The sequence below is a fragment of the Brachypodium distachyon genome, chromosome 4 (genome assembly GCF_000005505.3).
Source record: "Brachypodium distachyon strain Bd21 chromosome 4, Brachypodium_distachyon_v3.0, whole genome shotgun sequence".
NCBI lineage: Eukaryota > Viridiplantae > Streptophyta > Magnoliopsida > Poales > Poaceae > Brachypodium > Brachypodium distachyon.
In genome coordinates, this window is record NC_016134.3 from 13,125,156 (window position 1) to 13,149,060 (window position 23,905).

A 23,905-nucleotide genomic window follows, 5' to 3' on the forward strand; every position below is an offset into this window, starting at 1 on the left:
ATAATCCGGCTATATATCATCCGACTATATAAGAAACCGTCCTGTGCGAAGCAACTCGATCCATTTCCGTAAGTACCACCGAATTCAGATCCTTAGCTCGATCGCTTTCGCCACCATGTCCGCCGCTTCTCCGTCTTCGGCGTCTGAGTCGGCCATCGTCGCCCACGCCGTGTCCGGGTCGCACGTTGTCAAGATCGATGGCTACTCCCTCACCACGGGGCTCGGCAACAGTAAATTCATCAAGTCCTCACCGTTTGTGTTGGAAATATGCCCTAGAGGCAATAATAAATATGTTATTATCATATTTCCTTGTTCTTCATAAATGTTTATTATCCATGCTATAATTGTATTAACAGGAAACTAAATACATGTGTGGATAAATAAACAAATACCGTGTCCCTAATACGCCTCTACTAGATTAGCTCGTTGATTAAAAGATGGTTAAGGTTTCCTAACCATAGACATGTGTTGTCATTTATCAACGAGGTCATATCATTAGGAGAATGATGTGATGGACAGACCCAAACCTAAGCATAGCTGTTGATCGTGTCACTTAAGTTTAAATTGCTAATGCTTTTATTATGTCAAGTATCATTTCCTTAGACCATGAGATCATACCACTCCCTAGTACCGGAAGAATACTTTGTGGACATCAACCTCATCTCGTAAATGGGTGATCATAAAGGTGTTCTTCAGGTATCTCGGAAGGTGTTTGTTGGGTTGTATGGATCAAGACTGGGATTTGTCACTCCATGTGACGGAGAGATATCTCTAGGCCCTCTCGGTAATATAACATCCTAATGAGCTTGCAAGCATGTGACTAATGTGTCACGGGGATATTATATTGCGGTACGAGTAAAGAGAAATTGCCGGTAACGAGATTGAACTAGGTATGGTCATACCGACGATCAAATCTCGGACAAGTAATATATCGCGAGACAAAGGGAATTGAATACCGGATTCATTGAATCCTCGACATCATGGTTCAACCGATGAGATCTTCGTGTAATATGTGGAAACCATTATGGACATCCAGGTCCCGCTATTGGTTATTGATCAGAGAGGTGTCTCGGTCATGTCCACATGTTCTCGAACCCGTAGGGTCACACACTTAACGATTAATGTCGCTAGGGTTCGATGAGATAATAGATGGTGATATCGGATATTGATTCGGAGTCTCGGATGGGATCCAGGACATCACGAGGAGCTTCGGAATGGTCCGGAGATAAAGATTTATATATGGAAAAGCTGTTTCAGGGTTTCGGAAAAGTTCGGGATATTTTCCGATATTGACCGAGAATATTCTAGAAGGTTCCGGAAGTTCTCGAAAGGTTCTGAAATGTTCCGGATTATTCCTGAGAATTTAATTGGGCCTTTGTAGTAATTAATTAGAGAAATCTAATTAATTATCCCATAATGGGCCTAAGCAGGCCCATTAGGGGGAATGGAAGCCTTCGGTGGAGCTCTGCACCACGTGGTGGAACTCCACGTACGTGGGGAGGCCGGGCAGAAGGAAAAATCCTTCCGGGACTCCCCTGGCCGGCCCTAGCCCCTTCTCGGAGCAGGGGCAAACCCTGGCCACCATCCCCTATATAAATAGAAGTGAGGGGCAGGGGGAGAGAACACACCAAGCCCTCAGCTGGATCTCTCTCCCCTGAGCCCCTCTCCTTCTCTCCCGTGCGTAGCGAAGCCCTGCCCGCGGAGCTCTCCACCATATCCTACACCACGCCGTCGTGCTGCCAGGATCTCGTCAATCTCTCCTCCTCATCTTGCTGGATCAAGAAGGAGGAGATGACATCAAGCCGTACGTGTGGATACCAAGGAGGTGCCGTACGTTCGGCATTGAGATCGATCTCATCGAAAATACCACTACGCCAACAACGATCCCTTGATCATAACGCTTTGTGGTCTACAAGGGTATGATGCTCATAATCCCTCTCGTTACTTACATCTATTACATCTAGTGGATATTATCTTGGGTTTCTTCCGCACTTCTCGTAGGAAATTTTTTGTTTTCCATGCAACGAACCCATCAATGGTATCAGAGCTAGATCTATGCGTAGATGTTTTGTACGAGTAGAACACAATTTGGTTCTGGGCGTTGATGTTCATGTTGCTACCTCTTTTGTGCACTTTGGATTTCGCGGGATAGTGGGATGAAGCGGCCCGGACCAACCTTACTTGTCATCGCACAAGAGACCGATTCCGCAATTGACATGCAACTTGTATTGCATATGCGGCTGGCGGGTGTCTGTCTCTCCCAGTATAGTTGAAATCTGATTTGCAATGGGAGGCCTATATGGTTAATAAGCAATTTGTATATCACCGTTGTGGCTTTTGCGTAAGTAAGAACGATTCTTTTAGTGCAGCCCCTAAAGCCACGTAAAACATGCAACAACAAAATAGAAGCGTCTAGCTTGTTTTTGTAGGAGCATGTGATGTGGTATGGCCAAGATATGATATGATATATTTGATGTATGAGATGATCATGTTTTGTAATATTTCACGACTTGCATGTCAATGAGTTTGGCAACCGGCAGGAGCCGTATGGTTGTCTCATTAATTATTGTATGACCTTCGTGTCAACATTTTAATCGCCATGTAATTGCTTTACTTTATCGCTACTAGTAGCAATAGTTGTAGTAGCAATAGTTGGCGGAGGCAACTATACTTGACGCCCGAGGACCTAGGCGACAGGCTGGTGATGGAGATCATGCCCGTGCTTTGGAGATGGAGATCAAAGGCACATGAAGAAAAGGCCATATCATGTCACATTATTTATGCATGTGATGTTTATCCCTTTTATGCATCTTATTTTGCTTAGTTGACGACGGTAGCATTATAAGATGATCCCGCATTATTAATATCAAGATAATAATGTGTTCTCCCTTAGTATGCACCGTTGCAAAAGTTCGTCGTTTTGAAGCACCACGTGATGATCGGGTGTTATAAACTCTACGTTTGCATACAACAAGTGTAAGCCAGTTTTACGCATGCAAAAAGACTTTGGTTAACTTGACGAGCCTAGCATGTACAGGCATGGCCTCAGAACACAAGGAACCGAAATTTAAACATGAGTCATATGAATGATATGATCAACATGATGATGTTCACCATTGAAGCTACTCCATCTCACGTGATGATCGGACTTGGTGTAGTGGATTTGGATCATGTTTCACTAAACAAACCGAGGGATGTTGATTTTAGTGGGAGTTCATTAGTAATTTGATTAGCTTGAACTAATTATCATGAACATAGTCTAATTGTCTTTGCAAATATGCTGTAGATCAATGGATCGTACTATGTTCAATATGAATACTCTCCTAGAGAAAGATAAACTGAAGTCCAGTGGAAGCAACTTTACGGACTGGTTCCGTAATGTGAGGATTATCCTCGAAGCTGCCAAAAAGGTCTATGCTTTTGATGCAGCGCTTGGTGCAGAACCAGCAGCAACTGAGTCTAGGAACGTCTGGCTGACTCAATCTGAGGACCACAATGTAGTTAGATGCGGCCTCTTGCTTCGTATGGAACCTGAGCTCCAAAAGCGTTTTGAGCACCACACGGCAAATGTTATGATTGGGGAACTGAATACTTTGTTTCAGACCCAAGCCCGTGCGGAGGTATGAAGCCTCCGAAAAGTTCTTTAACTGCAAGATGGAGGAGAACAGCTCCGTGCTCAGAATGTCTGGGTACGCCGACCGCTTGAGAAAAATTGGGAATTGGGATTCCTAATGAATTAGGCATTGACCGGGTTCTTCAGTCACTACCACCTAGCTATAAAAGCTTTGTGGTGAACTACAATATGTAAGGGATGGATAGGACACTTCCTCATCTCCTCGCGATGTTAAAAACCGCGGAGGTGGAAATCAAGAAGGAGCATCAAGTGTTGATGGTCAATAAGACCACCAGTTTCAAGAAGGAAAACTTCAAGAAGGGTGGCAAAACTGTTGCCACTCCCGCAAAGAAGCCCAAATCTGGACCTAAGCTGGATACTGAGTGCTTCTACTGCAAGAGGACTGGCCACTGGCAGCGTAACTGCCCCAAGTACTTGGCAGATAAGAAGGCTGGCAACGTCAAAGGTATATTTGATATACATGTTATTGATGTGTACCTTACTAGTACTCGCAGTAGCACCTGGGTATTTGATACTGGTTCAGTTGCTCACATTTGTAACTCGAAACAGGAGCTGCAGAATAAACAAAGACTAGCAACAGATGAGGTGACTATGCGCGTCGGGAATGGATCAAAAGTTGATGTGATCGCCGTCGGCACGCACCCTCTACATTTACCTTCGGGATTAGTTTTAAACCTTAGTAATTGTTATTTGGTGTCTGCGTTGAGCATGAACATTATATCAGAATCTTGTTTAATGCAAGACGGTCATTCATTTAAATCAGAGAATAATGGTTGTTCGATTTATATGAGTAATATCTTTTATGGTCATGCACCACTTGTGAATGGTTTATTTCTATTAAGTCTCGATAGTAGTTATGCACATATTCATAATGTTAATGCCAAAAGGTGCAAAGTGGATAATGATAGTTCCACATATTTGTGGCACTGCCGTCTAGGTCATATTGGTATAAAACGCATGAAGAAACTCCATTCTGATGGACTACTTGAATCACTTGATTTTGAATCATTTGATACATGTGAACCATGCCTCATGGGTAAGATGACTAGAACCCCGTTTTCAGTCATAATGGAACGGGCGAGTGACTTGTTGGAAATCATATATACTGATGTGTGCGGACCAATGAGTGTTACAACGCGCGGTGGATATCGTTACTTCCTAACCTTCACAAATGACTTAAGTAGATATGGGTATATTTACTTAATGAAACACAAGTCTGAAACATTTGAAAAGTTCAAGGAATTTCAGAATGAAGTGGAGAACCATCGTAACAAGAAAATTAAATTTCTACGATCGGATCGTGGTGGTGAATATTTGAGTTACGAGTTTGGCACGCATTTAAGACATTGTGGAATTGTTTCGCAACTTACACCGCCTGGAACACCACAACGTAATGGTGTGTCCAAACGTCGTAATCGTACTTTATTAGATATGGTACGGTCTATGATGTCTCTTACTGATTTGCCATTGTCATTTTGGGGTTATGCATTAGAGACAGCCACATTCACTTTAAATAGGGCACCATCTAAATCTGTTGAAACGACACCGTATGAATTATGGTTTGGCAAGAAACCTAAGCTGTCATTTCTTAAAGTTTGGGGATGCGACGCTTATGTCAAAAGGCCACAACCTGATAAGCTCGAACCCAAGTCGGAAAAATGCATCTTCATAGGATACCCTAAAGAAACAATTGGGTACACCTTCTATCACAGATCCCAAGGCAAAGTGTTTGTCGCTAAGAACGGGTCCTTTCTAGAGAAGGAGTTTCTCTTGAAAGAAATGAGTGGGAGGAAAGTGGAACTCGATGAGGTTCTCGAACCTTCTCTCGAATTTGAGAGTAGCGCAGCACCAGAAACTGTTCCTGTGCAGCCTACGCCAGCTAGAGAGGAAGCAAATGATAATGATCATGAAGCTTCGAATGAGACTACTACAGAACTTCGCAAGTCGACAAGAACACGTACCACTCCTGAGTGGCATAATGATCATGTCATGAATGTCATGTTGTTAGACAATGATGAACCTACGAATTATGAGAAAGCGATGATGAGCCCAGACTCCAAAAAATGGTTAGCCGCCATGAAATCCGAAATGGGATCCATGTACGAAAACCAAGTATGGACTTTGGTAGACTTACCCAATGACCGAAAGGCCGTTGAGAACAAATGGATTTTCAAGAAGAAAACTGACGCTGATGGTAATATTACCGTCTATAAAGCTTGACTTGTCGCAAAAGGTTTTCGGCAAATTCAAGGAGTTGACTGCGATGAGACTTTCTCACCCGTAACGATGCTAAAGTCTGTTCGGATTATGTTAGCAATTGCTGCATTTTTCGATTACAAAATCTGGCAGATGGATGTCAAAACCGCGTTCCTTAATGGTCACATTGAGGAAGAGTTGTACATGGTGCAACCCAAAGGTTTTGTCGATTCTAAGGATGCTAATAAGGTATGCAAACTTCAGCGTTCCATTTATGGGCTGAAGCAAGCATCTCGGAGTTGGAATCTCCGTTTTGATGAGGTGATCAAAGGGTTTGGATTTGTCCAAACTCATGGAGAAGCTTGTATTTACAAGAAAGTGAGTGGGAGCTTTATAGCATTTCTGATACTGTATGTGGATGACATATTGTTGATCGGAAATGATATAGAACTTTTTAAAAGTGTTAAAGGCTATTTGAATAAAAGTTTTTCAATGAAAGATCTTGGTGGGGCAGCTTATATATTAGGCATCAAAATTTATAGAGATAGATCAAGATGCCTGATAGGGCTTACACAAAGTACATACCTTGACAAAGTTCTGAAAAAGTTTAGAATGGATCAAGCAAAGAAAGGGTTCTTGCCCATGTTGCAAGGTAAGATATTGAGTAAGACTCAGTGTCCAGCTATGACAGAAGATAGAGAAAAGATGAATAATATACTCTATGCTTCAGCCATAGGCTCTATTATGTATGCTATGCTGTGTACTAGACCGGACGTGTCTCGTGCTGTTAGTTTGACTAGCAGGTACCAAAGTGATCCAGGAATGGAGCACTGGACAGCGGTTAAGAATATCCTTAAGTATCTAAAGAGGATTAAGGAAATGTTTCTTGTTTATGGAGGTGACGAACAGCTCGTCGTAAAGGGTTACGTCGATGCTAGTTTTGACACTGATCCGGATGACTCTAAGTCTCAATCCAGATACATATTTATTTTGAATGGTGGTGCTGTTAGCTGGAGGAGTTCCAAGCAGAGCGTTGTGGCAACATCAACAACTGAGGCGGAATACATGGCTACTTCAGAAGCGGCGCAGGAACAAGTTTGGATGAAGGAGTTCATATCCGAACTAGGTGTGGTTCCGAATGCGTTGGATCCTATGGACATCTACCGTGACAACACTGGTGCCATAGCCAATGCCAAGGAGCCAAGGTCTCACAAGAATTCCAAGCATATTAAACGCCGGTTTCACACTATTCGTGAATATGTCAAGGATGGTGACATAAAGATTTGCAAAGTACATACGGATCTGAATGTCGCAGACCCGTTAACTAAACCTCTTCCACGAGCAAAACATGACCAACACCAACACTCCATGGGTGTTAGATATATTACAATGTAAACTAGATTATTGACTCTAGTGCAAGTGGCAGACTGTTGGAAATATGCCTGTTATTATCATATTTCCTTATTCTTGATAAATGTTTATTATCCATGCTATAATTGTATTAACAGGAAACTAAATACATGTGTGGATAAATAAACAAATACCGTGTCCCTAATACGCCTCTACTAGATTAGCTCGTTGATTAAAAGATGGTTAAGGTTTCCTAACCATAGACATGTGTTGTCATTTATCGACGAGGTCATATCATTAGGAGAATGATGTGATGGACAGACCCAAACCTAAGCATAGCTGTTGATCGTGTCACTTAAGTTTAAATTGCTAATGATTTTATTATGTCAAGTATCATTTCCTTAGACCATGAGATCATACCACTCCCTAGTACCGGAAGAATACTTTGTGGACATCAACCTCATCTCGTAAATGGGTGATCATAAAGGTGTTCTTCAGGTATCTCGGAAGGTGTTTGTTGGGTTGTATGGATCAAGACTGGGATTTGTCACTCCATGTGACGAAGAGATATCTCTGGGCCCTCTCGGTAATATAACATCCTAATGAGCTTGCAAGCATGTGACTAATGTATTTAGTCATGGGGATATTATATTGCGGTACGAGTAAAGAGAAATTGCCGGTAACGAGATTGAAATAGGTATGGTCATACCAACGACCAAATCTCAGACAAGTAATATATCGCGAGACAAAGGAAATTGAATACCGGATTAATTGAATCCTCGACATCGTGGTTCAACCGATGAGATCTTCGTGGAATATGTGGGAACCATTATGGACATCCAGGTCCCTCTATTGGTTATTGATCAGAGAGGTGTCTCGGTCATGTCCACATGTTCTCGAACCCGTAGGGTCACACACTTAACGATTAATGTCGTTAGGGTTCGATGAGAAAATAGATGGTGATATCGGATATTGATTCGGAGTCTCGGATGGGATCCAGGACATCACGAGGAGCTTCGGAATGGTCCGAAGATAAAGATTTATATATGGAAAAGCTGTTTCAGGGTTTCGGAAAAGTTCGGGATATTTTCCGGTATTGACCGAGAATATTCTAAAAGGTTCCGGAAGTTCGCGGAAGGTTCCGAAATGTTCCGGATTATTCCTGAGAATTTAATTGGGCCTTTGTAGTAATTGATTAGAGAAAGGCCCATTAGGTGGAAAGGAAGCCTTTGGTGGAGCTCTCCACCACGTGGTGGAACTCCACATACGTGGGGAGGCCGGATAGAAGGAAAAATCCTTCCGGGACTCCCCTGGCCGGCCCTAGCCCCTTCTTGGAGGAGGGGCAAATCCTGATCACTATCCCCTATATAAATAGAGGTGAGGGGCAGGGGGAGAGAACACACCAAGCCCTCAGCTGGATCTCTCTACCCTGATCCCCTCTCTTTCTCTCCCGTGCGCAGCGAAGCCCTGCCCGCGGAGCTCTCCACCATATCCTACACCACGCCGTCGTGCTGCCGGGATCTCGTCAACCTCTCCTCCTCGTCTTGCTGGATCAAGGAGGAGACGACATCAAGCCGTACGTGTGGATACCAAGGAGGTGCCGTACGTTCGGCATTGAGATCGATCTCATCAAAAGTACCACTACGCCAACAACGATCCCGTGATCGTAACGCTTTGTGGTCTACGAGGGTATGATACTCATAATCCCTCACATCTATTACATCTATTACATCTAGTAGATATTATCTTGGCTTTCTTCCGCACTTCTCGTACGAAATTTTTTGTTTTCCATGAAACGAACCCATCAGTTTGATGTCGGAAGCCATAGCTGGTACATCCTCTACTACCCCGAAGGTGAAGGCTCGGATGATGCCGACTGGATATCTATTTATCTGGGCTCTGACTGCGTTGGTGTTGATGGAATCAAAGCTGGATTCAAGATAAGCTTACTCGACCAAGATAGGAAACCAGTGCCGTTTGTACGTCTGATGCAGCAGCCAGGTTCGCACCTTCTCCAGCAAAGGATCAACATGGGGATTCAATGAATTCATCAAAAGGAAGGACTTGGAGGAATCATCTTACCTCAGGGATGATATTTTCCGCGTCAGGTGCGATGTCACCGTGACAAAGGAGATCGTCGTCACTGAGCCCATTCCGCCGCCCGTCCTGGTGCCACCGTCCGACGTGGCATGTCATCTTGGCCAGCTTCTCTCGTCCGGTGATGCTGCAGATGTTACTTTTGATGTCGGCGGGGAGACATTCGCCGCACACCGTTTCATCCTCGCCGCTCGGTCATCGGTCTTCAAGGCGGAGCTTCTCGGTCCAATGAAGGAGAAGACCTCAGCTCGTGTAAAGATTGAGGATGTGGAAGCCAGAGTTTTCAAGGCACTTCTTCACTTCACTTACACCGACTCGCTGCCTGAGATGGACGACGGTGACACGGCAGCAGTGGCTCAACATCTGATTGTAGTTGCTGACAGGTACAACATGGAGAGGCTGAAACTCATCTGTGAGGAGAAGTTGTGCAATCTCATAGACAGAAGCACGGTGGCGACTACGTTGGCATTGGCCGAGCAGCATGGTTGTAGTGCGCTCAAGAAGGCTTGCTTCCAGTTCCTCGCCTCTCCGGGCAACCTGAAGGCCGTCATGGCGAGCGAGGGCTTTGAACACCTCAAGAGCAGTTGCCCCTCTGTTCTAGAGGAGCTGGTGGCCAAGCTTGCACCGTGACAACTTCCAGCTGAAAGTAACTGAATTTAGAGATCGATTTATCTGAATTATATGTCCTGCTATTTCTATCTTCTGATTTCTGAAATGATCATGCAAGTAGTACTAGTAGTATGTTTAAGAACTTTCGATTACATAAATATTATGAAACGAGGTCACTTAATTAGTTTCATGCATAACTTTTGAAATTACAAGAACAAACTTTATAGTTCTCGACATGGACATTAAAAAAACTGACAGAAGTTTTTTATCATTCTATATGGCCGTTTCCAAGTTCTGCCAATTAGGGGAAAGACTTTACAAATCCAAAGGCAACATGGCAAGCGAGAGCTTTGAGCACCTCAAGAGCAGTTGCTCCTCTATTCCAGAGCCAAGCTTGCACCGTGATCTCTTCCGGTTGAAGTAACAGAATCTATAGATTGAATTATCTGAATTATGTCCTGCTATTTCTATCTTCTGATTTCTCAAGTAACCATGCAAGTAGTACTAGAAGTATGTGCAAGAACTTTTGGTTACATCAATTCTATGCAACGAGGTTACTTAATTAGTTTCCAGCATACTTTTGACATTATAAGAACACACTTTATACTAGTTCTCAAAATGGATAACAAAACAATCAAAACTGCCAGAAGCTTTTTATCATTCTGCATAGCCGTCTCAGTTCTGCCTATTTGGGGAAAAAAAATTACAAATCCAAAGGCAACATACAGCATGGTTTTACTGTCATCTGGAATTTAGTGTTGTTACCGATTTCCAGACTGCTATATTCAATTGATGTGAGTTCTGAACATGGATAACAAAACAATAAAAACTGCCGGAAGCTTTTGATCATTCTACACAGCCGTCTCCAAGTTCTGCCAATTTGGGGAAACAAATTTAATAATCCAAGGCAACATACAGAATGGTTTTAATGTCATCTGGAATTTTGTGCTGTTACCGATTTCCATACTGCTATGTTTCAATTGATATGCAGAGACTGAGAGTTGCCCTCCTCTTTGAAAAAACAAGAAAAATATGTAATCTATGAATCATAAACTGCCAAGGGAGATAATTCAGGTTCCCTCAATGAAACAAAAGATGCAGGACACTGTAAAAGCACATCTCCTCAGGAATCAGGACTTGGGCCTCCTTGCTAGAAGAATCGACGTCGTTTGAAGTGTCGTGTTAGTCCGGCTATCTTCCCCGCAACAGAGAGCTCACGTCCTTCTCCCGGCCGCAGTTCATCGTCACCCACAGCAATGGGAGCTGCTGCCGCCGCAGATTGCTCCATCTGCATCATCACCTCAACCTCTTCCACCACTACTGTATCCACAAACGAGACCTTGGGCCGTTTCGGGTGCATCCCCGCTGCCTCTTCCCGTTCCTGCTTCCTCTGCTTTTCATATTCACATTCACAGAGTTTGGAACCATGGATCAGTCTGGCAATCACTCCTGCCGGCCTCTTCCGCACGACAGATCCCTCGTAGTTAACCTCCTCTTGGACGGTGTCTTCGGCCATGGGAGTTGGTGCTACGTAGCTCTCTGAATTTTCGTCACCACTTCCCATCTGCATCCTGTCGACAACATGTGCTGTTTGCATAAACAGTACCTTGGGCCGTTTCGGATGCTTCTTTGCTGCTTCTCTCCAATCTTGCTTCGTTCCCTCGCTCACTCCATCGTGGAGAGCCACCTCCTTAAGTCGTCCGAGCCACTCCATCTTTATGCCACAAAGAACCCGGCCATTTAGATCCTTGCAGAGAAGCCGGAGCGACTCGAGCCGCGGCAGAGCACCCTGCTTGATCTCTAATCCGGCCATGGATTCGGCCACTATGCATAGGCCTCGCAGGCTATCGAGCACCCCATTCTCTATCTCCAAACTGCCCATTTGGCTTGCTGTAAGTTTGAGGTAATGCAAGCAGCTCACTCTACTGACAGAAACAAGGATATCCCCACTGAGGTGACTGTTTGGTGATGAGAAGCATAGCTCAGTAAGGCCACTCAGCATGGTGACAAACAGTGGCAGGCTGCATATGTTGTTTGCATGTAGCTTCAACGAGTGAAGATAACATGAATTTTCCAGTGAGAAATTGAGCAAGTCTTGGGGCCATTCTGTACTGGAGGTGGAGCCCAGTGATAGTGAACGGGTATCGTTCATGTTGGTGCCTCTCTCAATGAAGCCCTGGATGGCCCTTGAGAGATGATTGTGGTTGCTGTTGTCATCCACAGTGGACTCCCATCTTATTTTCACTTTCGTCAGGTGCTCCATATGACCCATGAGCTGTGCGAATCCCTGGCGGCTCTCGTCAGTAACAAATCCTGATAGTGTCTCCAGCTTGCTCTTCTCTGACAGGAATGCTTGTAGCTTACTCATCAGCTTCCGGCCAACATCTTGGAGCTTAAACGCTCCAAACAGATGAATCAGAGATGCCATCTTCAGGACTTGTATAGGCAGAACCGTTATGTTCGTCCTTCTTAGGTCCAACGTCTCCAAGTACTTAAGCTTTGAGATCTCCTTGGGAAGCACTTCAATGGTACTATTGCCTCTTAGGCTTAGATACCTGAGAAGCAACAGGTAGCATATCTCCAACAAATGCTTGTCATCCAAGTGATCATCACATTCTTCTAGATCCAACACCCGCAGCAGTTCGTATCTGGAGAATTCCAGGACAGATTTGTGCGTCTTCCCGAATACGGTCAGAGACCGGACATGAGACAAATCATTGCTTGGATTCCCCGAGTAATGGTTAAGAGAAAGCCACCTGATTTTATCATCACCGGGTGGGCGATCTTGGCCATGTAACAACGTGACGAAGCTCTCCCGTACCGACTTGCGCAACACGAACTCGAGCATCATACCATGGGTCTGACATGTTTTCACCTCTGTATTATTGTTACTGTTCAGAGCAGCAGGCAGAACGATGCTCCGGTCAACAAGCTCCCTGAATCTGTCATTTGCAGCACCACAATCTTCGACAAATCCTTCGGCTAACCATCGCCTTATCAGGCCCTCTGTCCTGACCGGACGGCCACCCGGGAAAATGCCCATGTATAGCAAACAGGCCTTGAGGACATGATCATGGAGGCTGCTGTAGCTGTGGACGAGCACCTTATTCATCCTTGCTAAGGTGTCATTTGTCTCCAGGAGCTCACCAAGATTGTTGCCCACCTTTGCCCATTCTACCCTTGTCGGATTGCCTCTGCTCTGCAAGAACTGGGCAATGGTGACAAGAGCAAGTGGCAGACCGTCGCCTTTCTTGAGCGCCTCGGAACCGAGCTCGGCATCAGGCGGTGGATCAACCAGGGAAGCTTCTTTGAAGAACAGCCTCCTCGAGTTTTCCACGTTAAGAGTTCTCATCATGTACACATGGCCATGAGCAGAGCAGGCATTTGCTATGGAGTGAACGGCCGTTGTCACGATGACTCTGCTGCTCATGCCATTGAGTGCAGGGAAGGCGTTCTTTATGATGTTCCAAAATTCTTTCCGCATGTCATCGATCACAATGAAGAACCTAATTAAGAGTCCGATTGAGAAAATGAAACATTAAAATCCAGGAGACAGAGCAGGACAACTACTCATTCCGAACAGCTAGCTATAAAGGTTTCTTAAAATGAATACCTTTTGGACCCAAGGAAGTCTCTGATTCTTGTGCTGAGCTTGATAACGTTGCCGCAATTAGTGGCCGCATCAACCGGCATGCCGAGTTCATCGAGAATCTCCTCAAGAACATCACCGGCGCCTCTCTCCCCGGCATGAACCCAAGCACGTGGCTCATACTGCCGGCCACAGCGCTCATGCTCGTACACCTCCCTGGCAAGAATTGTCTTCCCCAAACCACCGAACCCAACAATGGAGATCACCTTCAGCTGCTTCGCTTGGCCTTGGGTCTCCCTTATCAGCTCCAGGACCTCGTCACGGGGCTCGTCCATGCCCACCAGATCAGCTGCAATGGTGTGGGTCGGCGTCTCCGAATCCAAGAAGTAGGTGTTATATTCACCGCCGCCGCTGCTGACATAATAACACGATCTCAGCTTGGATGCCTCCTCTGAGATCTTGCGGAGCTCACGGACCGCGGCGGCGAACTTGCTGCGGGTCGTCGCCGTCCTCACTCCGTGGACAGTCTGCCGGAGCCACGACGACGTTGCCGGAGGCAGTTTCGCGCGGTGCGTGAAGCGGTCAACGCAGTCTTCGATGCTGTAGGCCAGGTCGCGCACGAGCTGGATCCAGACTGTCTGCACGTCGTCGTCGCTGCCGCCATTGCTATGCCGTAGATGACGACGACGACGATCGTGGTCCTGGATGGCGGCGGTGATCATGCGGAACTCCTTCCTGATGTACTGGATGTCGCGCTCCAGGCTCCGCCGCTGCGCATGCTTTTCCTTCAGAAATGCGAATAGTTTCGGCGCGATCTTGCCGAGGAAAGCGGTGGCCACCGCCGTCTCCATTCTCCTCCACAGCTTTGCCAACTTCCTTCCTTCCCTCGTTAGAATTTATATGGTGGATTTGGGAAAGAGGCCAGAAACACAGGCATGGAGACAAAATGAAGCCGGCCAGCTGAGCTCCACGAGAAAGTCGTTATCTTGACGTGATGTTCTAAACCAGACCAGCTGAGTTTCCTAGAGAGATCTCCTTCGACTTACTACTAATTTGGATGGACACGAGCCGGTCCGAGCCGGGCTCAACGTCGACGAGGCGATCCGCTCAGTCCGTGGCTGCCGGCGAGCTCGGCTTGGGACCGGACGTGGCTCAGTCCGGCCCGCGAGCTGGTCGCCGGTGACGTCCGCGTCCACCTCGGCTGGTCCACGGAGGTTGGAGAAGAAGAAGATGCCCGCGCCGTCAAGCTCTGGAAGCTGCTGCTCGTGGGGCGTGACGCCGGAGTCGGGGGAGAAGGAGATGCCAGATTTGGAGAAAACCGGCCGAGATATTGCGAGTTTCTGCGCTCCTTCCCCTTGTCCATGGCGTGGCGACGGCGGCCCGGTGCCACAGCGGGGGAGGGATCGTGTCGGGGTTGGGGCGGCTAGCTAGATCGGCGGGGTTGGGGGAGGGATCGGGTCGGGTTGAGTGGCCGAGGGGTATTCCTGGCCATCGGGACGGCACGGCACGGGCAAATCGGGCCGGGCCAGGCACGAAGCCCATCACATGCCAGGCTTTTTTCTTAGATGCGGCCCGTGGGCTGGCACGAGCACGACATGACAAATCGCGGGACTAGCACGGCACGGGAACGAGCCCGGCACGATCGGCACGAAATCGCCCGGCACGGCACGGCAGGAAAAAAGCCGTAACGAGTGGTACGAGACACGGTTTTTAGAACGAGAGGAACGATCGCACGGAAGCATGATCCCGATTTTCCGCTTCTGGGCCAACCGCGCGACCCAATCGGGCTTCGGTCGTCCGCGCCAGGCCGCCAGTAGCCAGCCCCGGTCGTCCGCGCTAGGCAGGCGCGTTGATTTCGGGCGAGACCGATCGGGCGCAGACGCGAGGCCAATCGGGCGCAGGCGTGGTCACGCGGCACGTTGATTTCGCGCGCGCGGGGCGACCGGCCAATGGTACGGGACTGCAGCCTGCGGGCGTTGATTTCGAGCGCTGATTTCGCGAGAGCGTTGAGTTCACACACCGTTTTCTATCGGAAGCACGAACGGCACCTCTGGATCGTGCCCTTCTAACGAATCGACCGAAGCCCAACGGTGGAAACAGGCGAACGGGCCGAACCAGCAACCACCATGCCTTCTTGGGCTTGTCGGGCTAGCGTGCCGTCGGACCAGGCACGAAATCCCTACATGCCAGGCTTTTTTCGCAGATGAGGCCCGTGGGCCAAACCGGCACGGCACGGACCCATTTCATGCCGACCTGTGCCGGGCTGTGCCTTGCGGGGCCACTGCCTCCTCGTGCCTGGGCCGTGCCGGGTCGGCCCGATGGCCAGGAATATCGAGGGGAATAGATTAAAATGACTGCGCAGAGGGGATCAGAATTCAGAAGAGAGCACGCTAAGATGGGCCGCCGTCTGGTCCGAGGCGAGCTAGGCTCGGCTCGATCGTAAACGAGCCCAAAATATTTCTCGGCTCAGGCTGGACGTATTGCAGGCTCAGGACGAGCCGGACCAAGCCAACGTGGCCTCGGACCGAGCCGGAAAGTATAAATAAAAACCTAAACTCGCATTTGCAAAGACTTAAACCTAGGTAGTGAAACTGTGCCAGCTACCCTCTCAACTAACTGAACTATTCATAGTTTTTTTTTACTATTAACATAATATTATGGGTGTGGCTATTTTTCGGTCATCTGATTTTTAAGTAAATTAAAAGACTTAAATTTAAGTTAACGTATAAGAGTCGTTAAATTAAAATCTACTACCAAATGTCATCTCCACTACTCCCTCTCTTGTCGTTTAATAATATCCAACAGCCAAACAAGTCGGCTGATCTCTAACTTAAAAATAGGCAACTACTCTATAGCAAAACTGTAATATTATTATAACAATTCCATGTAGACCAACATAAGGCACATGCTCTTTTCGCAAAAGATAACTGAATTTTCCGTTACTCAACTATTGCGTATTTCAAAACGTCGTCTCCCAACTAATTTTGGTGCCAACTTCGTCCCTCAACTTGCTATATCGGATCAATATCATCCTCAGCCCAGTTTAGCGTGCTCAAACCGGGTTTGACAATTTTGGTGGGCCCACCGACACCATCTCCATCTCTTTCTCTCCCTCCCTCTCTGATGTTTTCTTCCACACAAGTCCGAGATTAAAAAATCCTCACCCAAATGAACCTAAATGTTTACGGCCCAACCAAATTTGCCACTCAATTTGCCTACGTGTCAAAGAAAACATCCCCATGTCGGTTCTAACTCGTGGTTGACCACCCTAAACCGCTCAGAGGACAAGATTGACCCGATATTGCAAGCTGAGAGACGAAGTTAGCAGACACACAATAGTTTATGGACGAAGAAGACACTTATCTCTATTCGAAATACTATGCTGACAGAGGAAGGTTGTATGCCATACAGAGATGTCATACTTAGAAGCATTGGAGCAAACAAAAAAGGTGTGCTAAAGGTGTGTTTGGAAGTCCGCTTGCTTCTAGCTTACCAACTCTCCAAACTAGAGCAATGCCGAACACCGTAACTCCAAGAAGTTAGATGGCGGAGGCGGGTTCTCGCTTCTTGCGGTCAGGCTCATGGCGGGAGGCGGAGGACGAGCAGGAGGCGTGGTGAACGGCGACGCAGCGGCTCCCCACCATCGCTCCTGGGGCTGCTCAGGTTCCCTCGCTGGCTTCGCCTCCTTGGAGTGGGATGACGATGCCGGCGATCAGACTCGGCGAGGGCGACGAGGGCCACCCCATGGTCTGCTCCCGGCGGTGAAGAGATCGTCGGTGTCTACTCCCGGCGATGAGGAGGTCGTCGGTGTAGGACCATGGTGGCGTCGTAGATGAAGCGGAGGATGGCGACGACGTCGTGGAGGCGGCAGTCCGTCACGACCAGCTCAAGGAGGCAACAACAGGCTGGGCCAACTTTGCTTAATGGGCTTTGAGCCCAATAGTAGAGCAGAGCAGTACCGAACGTTTCTAGCTCTACACGGGAAGCTGGAATCGGGATGAGAAGCTGGATCGATGGAGCATACCACGTCCGAACACACCATAAATTGTTTCGTCCCTACTATTACAGACTTACAGTACCGAGACTTCTTGCTACCTGCAAAATTTTGCCGGCGCTGGAGGATGCGTGACCCGCTCTCGTCTTCCCTTGCTGGAACAACAGCCCTTCTATGCTACCGTCGCTGGAGCTGCCTGCAGAGATTAGAAGAGGTCGGTGTTTCTTTTAATGTAGCAAACAGTGTTTTTAAATGCTACTTCCTCCGTTTCATAATTCTTGACGCAGTTCTAGACTCGTTTTAGTGTGTACATTCGTTTATTTTAGAATGAACTTGTATAAAAAATTATGGAACGAAAAGACTACAAGTCACAAGTGTTCCAATGTACTACGTTGCAACGAAATGCTAAATGGGATTTTGACATTGCGAGTAACGAATGTTGCAAACGTAAAGAAAAATGATGCATGCTGCGACGATCACGCACGGTGGACGGGGTTTCCCATGCATCACCGACTGGCACCTAGCGTCGGCCCCCTTTTTTTTTTCTTCTCTCCACCTCGTAGGCTGCCCTTTGGAGTACCCGTCCATACCCGTGGATGTATGTCTTGTTCCACCCATCCACCTACGGAGAAAATTGATTAAGCAGGCCAAAGCCGGAAGTTACTCCCCAGTTAGATACTAGTACAATTCGTTGCAGGAGCAGCTGGCTGGTGCATGGCGAGCATGGCTAGCTCTTCCGGAAAGGGCGAGGAGTTGACGGCGACGGCGGCGGCGGCAAAGGAGGAGACAACGCACGTGACAGCCTCGGCGTCGCCCGCGCCGCTGGCGGTAGCACGTGGTTACCGCGGCGTGCGCACGCGGCCGGGGAGACGAAAGTTTGTGGCGGAGATCACCCGCAATAAAAGGCGCTTCTACCTGGGGTCGTTCGATACGCCTGAAGAGGCAGCGCGGGCCTACGACAGTGCCTGCTTCGACTTCCAAGGCAAGTCCTCTCCCCGGCTTAACTTCCCTCATGAGGCCGCCGCGCTGGCACAGCGGCGGATGAGCTACGAGAAGGAGATGAAAGAGCCCGCATCGTTGACCATGGAGGGGTCGGAGCGGCTCAACCACCTCCCCTATGCACAACAAATTTGGGAGCTGAATAATGCGTCGCCATTCAAATTCCTTTATGATGATGATGATGCCCTGCAGCCGGCATATTTCGTCGATGGGTTGACGGATGGGATTACCGAAAGGATCACCTCGATGCTGGCACAGTCGTCCGTCGACGGGTCTGCAGCAGCACCGGCAATAGCAGCAGTACATGCGCATGCGCTCCCTGGTTTGCCCCAAGAGCTGTTCACCAGCAGCAGCAACACCGCGCTTGCACTACCGTTGCCCTTGCATCTAGGGGGGTGGGACGAAGAGGAGGAGCACGATCTCCAGTACGAGCTGCAGTTCTGTTCCTGGCTTGGTTCTCAACCTCAAAGAAGCTCTCCTCACTGTGCTTCCCTGGGCGCCATGGGATCCCTTCTAGGGAAGCTCCACGCACTGCTGGCTCCCGGTGCCGGACCCGGAACCAGGACTCTGCCGAAGATGGTCAAGGAAAGGGTGGGACTCCTCAAAGATGATCTCGAGGAAATAGTCGCATACCTCGAGAACCTGTCAGAGGTGGAGGACCCTCCCCTGACGGCCAGGTGCTGGATGAAAGAGGTGCGCGAGCTGTCCTACGACATCGAGGACTACATGGACAAGTTTGTGCTGCAGCCTGTTGTCCCTGTCGTCGTCCACCGTGCCAAGATCAAGAGCAGAAGACTCGTGGCCAAAACTAGACGTGTTAAGATCACTCGTCCCCGGAAGAATGTCAAGAGCAGCAAACTGGTGGCAGAAACTAGACATGTTAAGATCACTCCTCTCCCAAAGAGGGTCAACAGGCACCAGAAGATCGTCAACACGGTATCGGACTTCAGAGTGTTTGTCCGGGAGGCCATTGAACGGCATGAGAGGTATGATCTCGATTGTCGCAGCTTGAGGCGTAGATGTGTGTCTGTCGGTCCTATGCTTCAGAGGGCACCGTTCGAAGAAATTTTTGATGTAATAATTGATGATTGGAGGAGCGAGTTTATCAGCTCTCTGGCTAACAATAGGGATCAACAACTCAAGGTGGTATCTCTTGTTGGATCTGGATGTCTTGGTAAAACTACACTTGCCAGAGTGTTCTACAAGAATTTTGGTGGGCAATATGATTGCCGAGCTTTCGTTCGGGTGTCCCAAAAGCCTGATATGAAGAGGGTTTTCAGGGACATTCTTTGGCAACTCCAACGTCAACAGCCCCCTCAAGATTGTAAGCAGCTTGAGCTTATTGACAGCATCAGGAAACATCTACAAGATAAGAGGTACTACTAGTAATACCTCTTTTCTCACACATATAATTTAGAGTAAAATACACACGAACTCGGAAAACGCACACTTAAACCACTAAACTGGGACTACCGTGTCACTTTAGTCCAAAACGGTTCATCCAGGCTTAAATACGCCACGTGGCCACCACGTCAGCTTCGGTCAGGACCGCGGGCAGCTACTCGATTTTCTCAGGATTTTTTTTGCAAAATCATCATGCCCGAGCCGCTCGCTAGGGGCAAGGCGGCCTCACCCAGACAGGGATCCTGACCCCTGAGAACCACGCCGTTGCAGCCGCCGCCTCGCCTAAGGTTGTTATCAAGCACACAATGCTTAATTTTGACGAGAGGATGCAGGTGAAAGGGTGATCGAATCCGACGTGGCGGGCACGTGGTGGGATTGAGCCTCGCCGAACCGTTTTTGGACTAAAGTGACACAATAGTCCCAGTTTAAAGATTTAAGTGTTCATTTTTGCCGAGTTCATGGACTAATGATGTATTTTACTCTATAATTTATATACGACCTTTGTCCATGTATGTCCATAAACTTTTATATTAAAGATTGCCAAATGTATCAAAGAATCTTATAAACATAGATCCCTTGCTCACTTACTCACTACGCTGCAGTTTGCTCTCAGACCTCGCCTTCTTTGGTATAGCCAATTAATGTAGTCGTAATTATATACTTATATATGGGCATTTTTATCAAAGAATCTTATAAACATAGATCCCTTGCTCACTTACTCACTACGCTGCAGTTTGCTCAGACCTCGCCTTCTTTGGTATAGCCAATTAATGTAGTCGTAATTATATACTTATATATGGGCATTTTGCCCAATGAGGACCAGTGTATGGCTTTAGAACCATAAGATCTCTTTAATTTGAAAAATTCAAAAGATGTGTCTAGCAAGTGCAATATATTCCCCAAAAAACTCTTGTATGGATATATTGGAATGGGTTATACATCTGCAAAAATTTCAAGATAAAATGAATTTGTTTGCCTTCTACATAAACATTAGAAGCATGAGGAGCTAGAAAATCAACGTAGTTGATTTTTTTCCACGTTTCAATAAACTTAAAACCTGCGCATAATACTCGGACATTGTCATCTATGGTTCTTACCAAATATTTCGGATGTATGGAGAATATTTTCTTGATGAGAGAGCACGAGCTCCCATTTGGCATGACCAGATTCCAGTTTTCATATTTTTTGCCTATTGTCATTTCAAGGGTTGTCCTCGAGTGATACCACCAATAAGCCACACACATATCTACTTGGTTCTTGCTATTCAACAATTTACTTTGTGTTGATTATTTTTATCTAAGATCTCAGAACAATATTGCTTCTACTTAGTTCCATGTAATGTCGATCTTAGTATTATTAGCCTGAAAATATATCCTTTTTTAGGAGGGAACACACCCCTTACCAACTAATTTAATTAATAGTGTGTTGGCAAGGTTTGAACTAGAGACTTCTTAACTCTGAGACCTTATTAAACAGATGCACCAACCAATTAACCTAAAGGTTTAAAGTTCAAACTGTTAGGAAGTGTTCTTGATATATTTCAACATACCTAACATGCAAAAATTACTGGCATGCAGGTATTTGCTTATTATTGATGATTTGTGGGATGCATCAGTATGGGATATTATCAGTCACGCTTTTCCAAAGGATAATCAACGCAGCATAATAATAACAACTACACAAAACGAAGATGTTGCATTATCATGTTGCTGTTATCGCTCTGAGTATGTACTTGAGATGAAACCTCTGGATGATTATCACTCAAGAAAACTATTTTTTGACAAAGTTCTTGGCTCTGAAAGTGAAATTGAAGAAGATTTAAATGAAATTGTTGGATTATGTGGTGGTTTACCGCTGGCCACCGCCAGCATTGCTGGTCTTTTAGCAAGCCAGCCTGTCATATTAATGGATATGTTGATACACATACGTAATTCGTTAACCACCTTTCTGCGCGCAAATTCTACCTCAGAAATGAGACAAGTAGTGAACCTGAGTTACAACAATCTCCCTCAATATTTGAAGACATGCTTGCTCTATTTTAGTATGTATCCAGAGGGCCGTACCATCTGCAAGGATGATTTGGTGAAACAATGGGTCGCTGAAGGTTTTATCAATGCAGCAGAAGGGCAAGACATGGAGAAAGTTGCAGCAAGCTATTTTGATGAACTTGTTCAGCGAAGGTTCCTCCAACCTCTATGTATGAACCACAACAATGAGGTGCTGTCCTGCACGGTTCATGACATGATACATGATTTTGTTGCACACAAGTCTGCAGAAGAGAACTTCATTACGGCAGCAGATTATCGTCGAAAAACTATGGCACTTTCTGATAATGTTCATCGCCTATCTCTTCACTTCGGCGACTCAAAATATGCAAAGATGCCAGCAAACATCAGAACCTCACAAGTTCGGTCTTTTAAATTTTCTGGATTATCCAAGTGCATGCCTTCTGTTGCAGAACTAACGCTTATTCGCGTTCTCAACATTGAATTATCTGGTCATCACGGTGACGACAGGTTAGACCTCACTGGGATTTCTGAACTGTTTCAGCTGAGATACTTGAAGGTTGCATCTGCACGTGGTGTCTGCGTAGAACTACCAAACCATATGAAAGGGTTGCAATACTTGGAAACATTGGACATGGATGCAAAAGTGAGTGCTGTTCCATTGGATATTATTCATCTTCCATGCCTGTTTCACCTCCATCTTCCTATCGAGACAAGTGTGCAGTTTGATTGTATTGGCAGCACAGGATCCATTAGCCCGGGGAGCCCTGGAAGTGGAAAGCTCATCAACCTTAGGGATATTCGCCTCACATGTTCTGTGCCGCCTTCCGACCATCTTGCGAGAAGCATGGAAGCTCTCTCCTCTTTGGTCGGAGGACATGACAAGCTGAAAACTTTAACCATTGTTCCTATTGGAACTTGTAGAAATAATTTTGTCCGCGGTGGCAGTGCATCCGAAGTAACAACTGTTTCCTGGGATGGGTTGACGCCTCTTCTCCAACTTCAAAGATTCGAGTGGCTGCCCTGCAGCTGCATACTTTCCAGGGTTCCCAAGTGGATTGGAGAATTTGTCAGCCTCTGCATTCTGAAGATTTCCATCGAGGCACTGTCTATGAATGATGTGGCCAATCTCCAAGAATTGCCTGCTCTAACTGCTGTCTCGTTCTACGTCCGGACAAGAGTTGCAGAAAGGGTCGTCTTTGGAAAGACAGGATTCTCTGCTCTCAAGTATTTCAAGTTCAGGTGCAGCGTACCTTGGCTGAAATTTGAGACATACGCAATGCCAAATCTCCAGATTCTCAAGCTTGGTTTTAATGGTCCGACGGTGGATCAACACGGCACTGCACGTATCAACATCGAGCGCTTGACGGGTCTTAAGGAGATCTCCGTGAAAATTGGGGGTGAAGGTGCTGATGCAGAGTCCGCCTTGATGGACACCGTTAGCAATCACCCATGGAATCCTAAAATCAACATACAGTTAGTGGATTGGGTATTTTATGATGACCATGGTAGTGATAGAGGGAGAGATGAGGATAAATATCTGGACTTCTAGTATGAATAGTTGGGGGATATTCTGATGACATGCCATGGGGTTGCTTCACATGGTGACAGAGTAGATTTGAACTTAGAATTTGGAATGCCACTGAAAAATGTATTGGTCAGATGGAGTAGTTTTGAAATTGATGTTTATATGATCCAGAGAAGGCTACTGGAACTTTTGAAAAGTTTGTGGATCATGTATGGAAATGGGGTTTGAATAGCGAGTATATAGTATAAGTCTCCCGTTTGTGCATTTTAGCCTTTCGGGCGTCCAATCCTTCTTTTCCTAAGGGCAGGTTTGACTGCTGCTGAGATCATTCATCGCCGTTGTCTCGTCGTCAACCGAGCTTGGGCTTCTGCCAGAGCACGTGTGCATCCAGCTCCCGATCTACCAAACTCCATTAACCTGCCCTTGAAAGATACTTTCACCCTTGCAACCAAATTAGCCCTAATTGCTGCTGAGGAACAAATTAACAACCACCGGGACG

The 23,905-nt window shown here is 46.7% G+C and overlaps 4 protein-coding genes across 4 annotated transcripts; 3 read left to right on the forward strand and 1 right to left on the reverse strand.

The window, feature by feature from the left end:
- The first annotated feature begins 115 nt into the window (after window positions 1-115).
- On the forward strand, window positions 116-9,907 carry LOC100832885 (BTB/POZ and MATH domain-containing protein 2-like). Its single transcript, XM_010240763.1, is given in 4 exon segments — window positions 116-243; window positions 5,064-5,073; window positions 8,989-9,141; window positions 9,143-9,907. Coding segments are annotated over 4 exon segments (1,056 nt in total).
- Window positions 9,908-10,880: 973 nt separating this feature from the next.
- LOC100833196 (disease resistance protein RPP13) lies at window positions 10,881-14,326 on the reverse strand. Its single transcript, XM_003575772.2, has 2 exons — window positions 13,500-14,326; window positions 10,881-13,392 (listed from the first exon to the last, which is right to left on the reverse strand). The coding sequence occupies exons 1-2, from the start codon at window positions 14,324-14,326 to the stop codon at window positions 11,037-11,039; spliced, it is 3,183 nt and encodes a 1,060-aa protein (XP_003575820.1). The 3' UTR covers window positions 10,881-11,036.
- A 3,866-nt stretch (window positions 14,327-18,192) lies between these two features.
- Window positions 18,193-18,985, forward strand: LOC104584935 (ethylene-responsive transcription factor 13-like). Its single transcript, XM_024454543.1, has 2 exons — window positions 18,193-18,756; window positions 18,860-18,985. Exons 1-2 carry the CDS (start codon window positions 18,193-18,195, stop codon window positions 18,983-18,985), a joined length of 690 nt encoding a protein of 229 aa, XP_024310311.1.
- Window positions 18,986-19,029: 44 nt separating this feature from the next.
- LOC100833509 (putative disease resistance RPP13-like protein 3) lies at window positions 19,030-23,547 on the forward strand. Its single transcript, XM_010240765.3, has 4 exons — window positions 19,030-19,206; window positions 19,291-19,844; window positions 21,450-21,515; window positions 21,891-23,547. Exons 1-4 carry the CDS (start codon window positions 19,045-19,047, stop codon window positions 23,428-23,430), a joined length of 2,322 nt encoding a protein of 773 aa, XP_010239067.1. The 5' UTR covers window positions 19,030-19,044; the 3' UTR covers window positions 23,431-23,547.
- Window positions 23,548-23,905: the final 358 nt, after the last annotated feature.

Excerpts from the sequence above, each read along its gene's own strand:
- LOC100833196 (XM_003575772.2), bottom strand. The coding sequence starts at position 14,326 with ATGGAGACGGCGGTGGCCACCGCTTTCCTCGGCAAGATCGCGCCGAAA. Across the intron at positions 13,393-13,499 it reads GACTTCCTTGGGTCCAAAAG|GTTCTTCATTGTGATCGATG; the intron begins GTATTCATTTTA and ends ACTCTTAATTAG.
- LOC104584935 (XM_024454543.1), top strand. The coding sequence starts at position 18,193 with ATGGCTAGCTCTTCCGGAAAGGGCGAGGAGTTGACGGCGACGGCGGCG. Across the intron at positions 18,757-18,859 it reads ACGGGTCTGCAGCAGCACCG|GGGGGTGGGACGAAGAGGAG; the intron begins GCAATAGCAGCA and ends CCTTGCATCTAG.
- LOC100833509 (XM_010240765.3), top strand. The coding sequence starts at position 19,045 with ATGGTCAAGGAAAGGGTGGGACTCCTCAAAGATGATCTCGAGGAAATA. Across the intron at positions 19,207-19,290 it reads AGGACTACATGGACAAGTTT|ATCACTCGTCCCCGGAAGAA; the intron begins GTGCTGCAGCCT and ends AGACGTGTTAAG. Across the intron at positions 21,516-21,890 it reads ATTATCAGTCACGCTTTTCC|GAAGACATGCTTGCTCTATT; the intron begins AAAGGATAATCA and ends CCCTCAATATTT.